The 9863-nt window shown below is 40.2% G+C and overlaps 1 protein-coding gene across 1 annotated transcript in view; it reads left to right on the top strand.

Annotated features, from left to right (window-relative positions):
* The window catches only part of ppil2 (peptidylprolyl isomerase (cyclophilin)-like 2), a 389123-nt gene extending 380011 nt beyond the window's left edge, over nt 1-9112 (top strand). The window contains exons 19-20 of the mRNA XM_060844077.1: nt 5266-5405; nt 8476-9112. Coding sequence (XP_060700060.1) covers nt 5266-5405; nt 8476-8575 — 240 coding nt within the window. The 3' untranslated portion in view covers nt 8576-9112. The remainder of the gene's footprint in view (nt 1-5265; nt 5406-8475) is intronic.
* Nucleotides 9113-9863: the final 751 nt, after the last annotated feature.

Below are 9863 nucleotides of genomic sequence, written 5' to 3' on the forward strand. Positions count from 1 at the left end.
ATACCATCCCAGAGATAGCTGTAGTCAGGAAATAGAGAGGGGGAGGAACTCAGGAAAATTGCAATCACCAAGGAAGTGTGCAAAGAACCTCAGTCCTGATTGAATTCATTTTAGGGAGTTTAAAAGAGATGGCAAGTGAGATAGTTGACGTATTGGTTCTGATTTTCCAAAATTCTCCAAGAGCAGGTCCATTAAATTGGAAGTTAGTGAATGGAACACTTTTCTTCAAAGGGGGAATGTGATTTAAAGTAGGAAACTATATGGCAGTATCTTTCTTCCCCACTGTAATCAGACTTTTGAACGGACCTCTCAAATGTTAATGTTGATCTCACTCTCTCTCTGCACCTTCTCTGTGGCTGTAACACTGTATTCTGCACTCTTGAGCTACCCTGATGAACTTTGTGTGGTACGATCTGCTGGTATAACACACAAAACAACACTTTTCACACTATCTCAGTACATGTGACAACAATAAATCAAATCCAATGTGGATGTTGCTGGCTAGATCAGCATTTATTACCCATTTACAGTTAGCTTAATATCTGTCATAAAAAGTGTTAGAAACTTGCAGGACATTAAAAGAAAATATTCAAGGTGATCAGGCAAATTCAACATAGTTTTGTGAAAAAGAAATCATGTTTACTGAAATTTATTAAGTTCTTTGAAGTAACGACTTATGCTATAGGTAAAAGGGAGCCAGTGATGTATTGTACTTGGATTTCCAGAAGGGATTTGATACATTACCACATCAAAAATTGTTGCAGAAAATAAAGGCTCATTGAGTAAGGGGTAGCATATTGATATAGATGTAAGATTGACTAACTAACAGAGAGCAGAGTCAGCGTAATCGATTGGCAGGATATCACATGTGGTCCACCACAGGCATTACCATTTTTTAAAATTTGTATAAATTACTTGAATAATTGTACCAAAGATATGGTTGCTAAATTTACTCATGACATAAAGATAGAAAAGTTAATGAGACAAGGTCTAAAAAAGGCTCCAAAGGAATACAGATAGGTTTGAAAGGCTAAATGAGTGGCAAAGATCTGGCAAATGGAGTATAATGTTGGAAGGTATGGCATTAACCATCTTGGGAAGAAGAATAAAAAAAAGCATATCACATTTTAAATGATTACGAAGGTCTGAGCTGCAAAGAGATCTGGGCATCCTAGTGCACAAATTGATGAGAGCACATCTGGAGTACTATACAAGGTATAGTTTTCCTTCCTTATGGAAGCATGTAAAAGCACTAGAAGCAGTTCAAAGCAGTTCATACCTGGGTTGTTTGCATTGTCTTATGAGAAAAGGACAGACAGAGTTTAGAAGAGAGAACTTGATTAGAGCATACAAGATCTTGAGGGGAACTTGATGGATTGGTTGTCGAAAGGATGTTTCCGCTTGGGGGGAAATCTAGAACTAAGGGTCACTGTTTAAGAAAATGGGTCGCTGATTTAAAATGGATGAGAATTTTTTATCCTCTGAAGGTCATAAGTCTTTGAAGCTCTCTTTCTCCAAAGTAGAAGCAAAATCTTCTAATTTTTTTTAAAGGCCGTGGGAGATAGATCGTTGATGAGCAAGTGGGTGAAAGCTAATCAGGGATCGTTGGAAATATGGAATCGATGTTACAATCAGATCAGCCATGATCTTATTAAATAGAGGAACTGGTGTGAAGAAGCAGATAGCGTACATTGACTCATAACTCAGATATTCATATGTTTTGAATTAATATAAATTACAACCAACAGGAAGGATATTTTAGATTCCTGATGAAGGGCTTATACCCGAAACTTCAATTCTTCTGCTCCTCAGATGTTGTCTGACCTGTTGTGCTTTTCCAGCACCACACTCTCGACTCTGATCTCCTGCATCTGCAGTGCTCACTTTCTACTAGGATATTTTAGATGGCAGGGATGAAAAGGTAACAGCATGAAGTATCGAAGACCTCCCACCTCTCCCCCTATCCAGTCTAGCTGATTACCTTTTAACACATTCATAGTACACCTTTCAGATCTTGGCACACACCTGGAAGGCATTGGATGCTGGGACCCAGGTGAAACATTTCAACAGCTAGTCATGGGACTTGATGAATACCCTCAGTCAGTTTACAACTCATAGCTTTTTTAAACAGATCTTTAATATAGTAAAATATCGCAAGGTGCTTTGAAGGAGAGTTATGAAACAAAATTTGGTATTGAGCTTTAAAGGAGATGACCAAAAGCCCATTCAAAGAAATCATCTTTAAAGAGCACCTCAGGGGAAGAAAAAGAGACAGCTGAATTGAGCAAGTGTTTTGCATCAATCTTCACTGGAGAGGATGTAAATAACGACCCAGGGATGGCTGTAAATCAGAAAAAGGGAGGGGTGCAGGTCACTCAGGAAAATTATGTTCACCAAGTCCAGGTCCAGTTTCACCAAAAAAGCCATGACTATCAGAGATGACGTAATTAAACTTTAAATAGCAATGTCCCTACTTCTGAGCTAGGAGGCCAGGTTTAAGTCCTACCAGACGTCTATAATTGCATCTCTGAATAGTTTCATTAGAAAATATCTAAAATGCTCATGAGGCCAGATTTGGAGGAGAATGGATTGTAGGGCTACAGGAGATTACTAATAGGAAAGATCAAGGCCATGTTGAAAATTTAAAATAAGGTTGAAATTTTTGAAACCAGTGTTGATGAATCAGAAAACAATGTAGAGGTGATGGGTGACTGGGACATAAGCACATAGCTTTGGACGATGCTTGATGAAAGATGGAATGTAGCAGACGAACCAGGGGTGTATTGGATTAGAGACCACAGAGGCTTGAATGAAGCTTTCAGCAGCAGATGTAGAGGTCGAAATAGACAAATGCAGAAGACGTGTTGAAACGCTGAAAAGTCTGAAAATTTTTTTTTCCCCCAATCTTTGGTTGAAGCAATTTCTTTTCATCTATTTGGGCCAGCAATGTGACAGTTTAAAAACAAGGGAGGGAGGTGAGAGAAGTGTTTCTGAAGTGAAGTTGGATGGAGTTGGTGTATATGTGGAAAGTGACAGCAGCACATAAGTGAGGTTAAGGGGCTATGGTGGAGCAGCGGTACCGGCCCTACCTTTGAGCCTGAAGACAGGGATTCAGGCTCTTCTGGTACACTGGTAGTGCCCTTTCCTCTGGGCCAGGAGGCCTGGTTTTGTCTCACCTGCTCTGAGGTGTGTCATAATACCTCTAAACAAGTTGATGAGAAAATATCTATAAGTCAGAAAAAAGATGGGGCCAATGATATATCCTTGGGAACGGTCTGTAGGGAAGCCATTACATCTGGCTGTATCTGGAATGTTCTAGAATGGAATCAACAAGTGCAGTCCCACCCAGCTAGACTACAGCAGAGAGGCTTTACAGGAGGATGATGTAATTAACCATGTCTTGGACTGTAGACATACTAAGGAAGTAAGGAAGGACCTTTATCACAGTCACATGGGATGTGATTTGTGATTCTGATAAGAACAGCTGCAGTATTTTGGCTGGAGAGAAACCTAATTGGAGGAATTCAAATGTGGAGGTCTAAGAAAGACAGTCATGGACTTCAGGAAGCAACATCGCGTTTACAGGCTTTGGACAAGGAAGGAAGAAGAGTAGTTCACTCAGGCTGAGGTGTCAAGATCTGTTTTATTTGTAAAGGAGATTTGGGATAACTTTGAAAGAGAGGAGGAAATTAGCTGAGGGGAAAGAACTGTTAACAGTATCTACTAACAGAGGAGTCAGGAAGTAAGTTGGATGGCCACCACTTTAGTGGGAGTAGGGTCAGGAGAGCAGGAAGTAAGTTCATCATAGGCAAGATGAACTTGGAGAGGGCAGCTTTAGGGCTAGACATGGCAAGGAAATCTAAGGGAAGTGGGAAAAGACAGCTGAGAGGATGGTCTAAATCAGACCGAGGAGTTTAATAAGAAAATTTCCTGTGGGGAAAGAAGCTTGGCAGTACCTCTGCAGTTAGAGCAGAAGCCAATAGTGTTTTTAGACAAGGCAGATCTGCTGGTGAATAACTGATTTAGTTATTCACCACATTCATCAAAATCTGTTGTGAACTGTGTATTGTCAACTACATTGTGGTCACTTAGATGTTTCTGAGCAATTAACTGCCTTTTTATTATGCACTGAAATTTGTTTTAACCCCACATCAAACGTCACCTCCAAAATTAAACGCATAACAAAAATTGTGTTCTGGTTGAACATATTTGGATTTATTTTGAGCTTCCAACTAAACAGTGTGCCAGCGAGCTTACTGGAAGAGAGTTGCCTGAGAGTTTCTGAAGCAGAAAGTGTAGAAAGCCAATTGGCATACACAGTTAAAGCAATCTTGGTTAATAACAATATTTGCACTTCTCTTCACTGTTGGACTCGACAATTTCTAATTGACATTTTCCGCAGCAGTGTTAGGCCGACTGCGTGACAAGCATGGTATAATAGTTCAGCAGATCTTTTCATACCAAGAGGGAGAAGAGCACTGTTCTTCATCCTGATCAGTACATCACTTTATTCAATGTACACTTCAGGTTGTTTCATTGAGTGTTTGGACACCACAGAAGAAAGGTTTAGTCTGCCTTTTCTACAGGGCCTTTGAGCCATGGAACTGGGTTGGCCAGAACTGATGACGTGAAAGTTCCACCTCATTTTCTAATGAGTTAATGGTTGGTTTAGATTAGATTACTTAGTGTGGAAACAGGCCCTTCGGCCCAACAAGTCCACACCGACCCGCCAAAGCGCAACCCACCCATACCCCGAACCTAACACTACAGGCAATTTAGCATGGTCAATTCACCTGACCCGCACATCTTTGGACTGTGGGAGGAAACCGGAGCACCCGGAGGAAACCCACGCAGACACGGGGAGAACGTGCAAACTCCACACAGTCTGTCGCCTGAGTCGGGAATTGAACCCAGGTCTAAGGCGCTGTGAGGCAGCAGTGCTAACCACTGTGCCGCCGTGCCGCCCCACTTGGTTAAGTGTCAAAGGCTATATAGTAGATTCAGATTAATCCAAATTGCCAAACTGAACTAGCCCAAGGAATTTCCATTGATACCATTGACCTACAAGCCTGTTTCAATCACAGATTACAGTTTGAAGACATCACCACAATAACTTCAGGATGAGTGTATCACTCTGGAGTTGAATATTAAAGCATCATCTAGTGGAGGTGGCTATTTCAAGACCTGTAAAGTTGTATATATTACAGGGTGAAAGTGTCATGCACAGTGTGAAAGTTGCATTACCAGTTGTTTATTTGTTGTCAGATCGCCGAAGAACGTGAGAAAGCTCGGAACAAGGAGGAAGAGGAAAAGGCCAAAGCAATGCCAGTTGTGCCTAAAAGTTCAAATGATGGCCCAAAAGTCTACCGGCAAGGTGTTGGGAAATACATTAACATGGCAGCTACGTAAGTGACTTTTTCCATTCTCATAGTACTTCCAAAAAAACTCTGAAACCTTCACAACAAATGTGCAAGGTTCAGGAAAATGAGGTACTGATTTTAGCAACAAAAAATGTCATCGGATCCTCTAAAGGAGAGTCACAGGGCTCGAAACGTTAACTCTGCTTTCTCTTCACAGATGCTGCCAGACCTGCTGAGGTTCTTCAGCAAGTTCTGTTTTTGTTTGTCATCAGATCACATGGTGGTTTGAAATCACTGCACTAACTGTTTGATGCTTCCAACTACTTGCATTATATCAATGTGTAGCAATTTTTGTTTTTGATTTTGCTTTGACAGTTCTTCAGGCATTTTTATACACTTGCTTTGCTGTTTTATGGTGCTCTTCAGTGGAGACAAGCAGAGCAACTTTGGATACCATCTACCCCATAATATCTGATACTGCTCCACAACAAATGATGAAAGGTGCAAAAATAAAATTGTATACGATCAAAATTTATAAATTCCTACAATGTGGAAATAGATCATTCAGCCTGTCAAGTCCACCCAGGCCCATCCCTACCCCTGTAACCCTGCATTTCCCATGACTAATCTACCAACCTTGCACATCCTTGGACACTATTGTCAATTTAGCATAGTCAATCCACCTATCCTGCACATCTTTGGAGTTTTGGAAGAGACTGGAGCACCTGGAGGAAACCAATGCCGACACTGGGAAAATGTGCAAACTCCACACAGTCAGTCGTTTGAGGTGGGAATTGAACCCAGGTTCCTGGCGCTGTGAGGCAGCAGTGCTAACCACTTAACCACCGTGCCACCCCCAAAAAAGGGACAATATCAATAAAGAGAACAGATATCTTGTGTACCCTCATTAAAATGGTTTTGCTGAAGACTGCACAGCAAAATGTCACGATGTGCTGCTGACTGGTCAGTGTGTGTTTCCATCATTTCCTGATAGGATAGCAGTTGGAATTGCCTTAGGTGGACAGTCTCTTGGTTTTAATCGTCTGTAGCTCTGAGACCATATCAGTCAATCACAATTGGACAGCAAGCTGTCTTTGGTCTTTGCTGTTAAGGGCCCTTCTTTGGAGCATATTTTACTTTGATACTGCAAACACTTTGTTTTTGCTTCAGAACACTGACATATGTTGGTTTGCTACCCTCTTGATTCTGTGTACCTGTCCCTCCTTCAGCCTGAAGTACAGGCTTAATGTGTGAATAACTGCTGGTTTTGTAACCTCGCCTTACTTGTAGGATGTGCTTTCTCACCATTTCCATCATAATTCAGCCCAAGCTGAAAATCACCAGTCCTTCCACGACAGACAAAAACCAAATCTCTTTAGATATGGCACTTATTTTATAAGAGTAGGAAGTCCTGGAGATACAATTTATGACTAATTAAATCCACAGACATATGATTATATTATTCCTGTGATCAATCAATGACAATAATTAATGGCATTAATCTAGTGCTTTTATCACACTAAAGTATCACACTAAGATGATCCACAAGATGAATCTACCAGGTTTTGACACTGAGCCAATGTTCCTCTGAGCAGCACAGATGCACAGCCAGACTATAATAAACAGGCTGCACACTACCAGTATTTGTTCAAGAAGCACGCGTGCATGTCAATGTCTGTGCAGTGCAATAAACTAACACATGTACAAAAATGAAAGGGACCATTGTAAGCCAAAAAAGGAAGATATTAGGATAGACATTGAGAAGCATGGTCACAGAGATAGGTTTCCAGGAGAATCTTTAAGCGGTGGGGAGGGGTGCTCCTGAGAGATTCAGTACAGTAATTGTAGACTTTAGGGTTCAAACAGCTGAAAGCACAGCCACCAATTGGAAAATAATTTTAAAAATTGATTTTTAAGGACAACAGATATTATCTTTGGAAATACATAGAGGAGAAAATGGAAATTTAGGCAGCTTTGTTACAGAAAAGGAACTCATTTTTCTGTACCTTAAGGGAAATTGAACTGTATGTTTAATTAATGATTACACAATGATATGTATTTTTCTGAAGAAACTGGATTTTGATACATTTGTGGAACATGCTGACACCAAATGTCTTTGAAAATAAAATGTAACTGTGCAACAACAGGGTTTAGATTGTTTGTAAATGTCAGTTTCGTTCTGAATTGGGAGGAAATATATCAGTTGAAACACACACTTGTAAAAAGCCTACAGCAATCAAAATTTCTCTCTCTCTCTCTCTCTCTCTCTCTCTCTCTCCCTCTCCCTCTCCCTCTCCCTCTCCCTCTCTCTCTCCCTCTCCCTCTCCCTCTCCCTGTCTCCCTCTCTCCCTCTCTCTCTCTCAGTGCCAAAGAAAAATGCTGAAAGACTTTGCAAAGGGAAAGAAAACTTCTAATCTAAGCAAGACCTAGGTACAACTGACCAGCTACTAAATTGTGACTTGTCACAGTTGGTAGCACCAAGATATCAACACCAAAATGAAGGCTGGCACCTGAAAAGTCAGCTCATTCCACTCCTTTTGGCTTGGACTTTGATCCACAGCCTTTGTTGTTTTCTGTCCATATTTTCCACCCGCACTACTCCTAAAAAGACACTCAACTGTCTGTCCATCATGTGTGTGTTTGAATTTAAAGACAATTCAGTTGAAGTTTGCATATTTGTCATAGATTAAATTTTTGTCACATGTTAGAGGATAAATTTGTACAGTACATAAAATTTGTTTTGTAATTTTGTTTTTCCTTGCTGAAACCTGTTCCGGGTTCTTTTTTATCTCGGTTAGTAGTGACAGACAGGGATTTATCATCTTCGAGATGAAAGTGTTCCTGTGCTGTATGACAGTAATTTGTACTCATGTTGATTTGTGAAATATTGGAGCTTAGCCACTACACTATTGACCACAAGGGCATGACATTACTAAGCCACAAACGGAGGAGGTTACAGAGACAGGGTTGAGTGAGACTGTGAATGAATTTGAAAACAATAATGACATTTAAAATCAAAGAATGTAAGTTTTGTTGCATTACTCTGGTTTACATTTTAATCTCGTTTTCAATTGGCCCATCACGATTTTCATGCCTTTTTTTTTGTCTAAACTAGAAAACGAGTGGCAGTGGATCAAGATAATAGCCCATCCACCAGCAGCAGCAGCAAAAAGATTAAAGGGATTACTGGTTTTGGTAACTTCAGCTCATGGTAGAACTGAAGCAATCAGCAAATGAAGAGACCAGCAGCAGACAGCAGTGTTGGCACTCAACTCCACAAGATCTCTTTCACATTCAAAAGACCTATAAGATCAAAGGTTGCCAAAGAAGTGACTGATATTCAATGTAAAGTACTCTTTCTGCAATAAGTAAATGTAGTGAGATAGTGAAGCATAATGTTAAAGTTTCCATTTTTAGTGTATATGAGAGTGTTACATTTGTTTCCTTGATGATGGACCAGGATCTGCATATTGTTGCAATCTGCCAATGCTATGACTAGTTATCATTTCTCTTTTTATTAAAAAAACATAAATTTTCTTCATGTTGCTCCAATTAAAACTAACGTGTTTCTTAGCTGAGATGATTCATCCTGCTGTCTGGTGGTGCGATCCTGTTGAGTTCAGACTTTCTCTTATGGAAGCTAAGCAGGTGTAAAAGGACATTGCTCATGTGTTTGTTTCCATTGCAGTGAGTAACTCTGGCACTGCCTCTGACCGGACGACTCAAATAAAGCTCATTTTACTTTCATAAAATGATTGAAACATTAGAGTGCTCTTCCTGCTAACTTCTGCCACTTTGCTAAGGACTAAACAAAGCTCAATGTGAGTACTGTGGCTACAATAAAAGGACTTTAGTCATCAAAATGGACTAATCTACAATGTGTTGAGGCAGAAAATGGCTCACTTGAATTAATTGAAGTGCAGACCCTGCTGTTCTGCTGTTTCAACAGGCCCCAACAGTGACATTGAATTTGACGCAGAAGTACCCAATTGGGTAAGATTGAAAGTACATATGAGGTGGGACCTAGATATAAGATGAACTAATATTTCTTTTCCCCCTCATTTCCTACTGAGAACAGAGAACATTGCATGCTTGTTAATCAGAAGACTTATTTTCTGCAAACATGGAATTGGAGTTAGCAATAACATTAGATGCATGGGAAAGGACTCAAGACTGAATCATCCCCAAATTTTCATGTACAAGTGGTCACAGTGATTTGTATATTTATTTTTTATGCATCTTGTCTAATTGTTATCATTGTATTAAAATACAGCTCCAGTTAACGAGCATTTCAGTCTCTAACCGAGAGACTTGCAAATTCCTTCAGAACAGTAAACCCATTGCCTTTGGTTTGGATTAAAAACTGAGGAATAAGTTTAAAGTTTACTAAATGCCACATTGCCCATCCTAGTCACCGAGAGGTAGTGGGAGGTCTGATTCAAACCATTGCATTCCTGAAGTGTTTTTGCAGTGCTGTTAGGCAGGGTATTCCTGCACATTAAA

This window comes from Hemiscyllium ocellatum, chromosome 24 (assembly GCF_020745735.1).
Source record: "Hemiscyllium ocellatum isolate sHemOce1 chromosome 24, sHemOce1.pat.X.cur, whole genome shotgun sequence".
NCBI lineage: Eukaryota > Metazoa > Chordata > Chondrichthyes > Orectolobiformes > Hemiscylliidae > Hemiscyllium > Hemiscyllium ocellatum.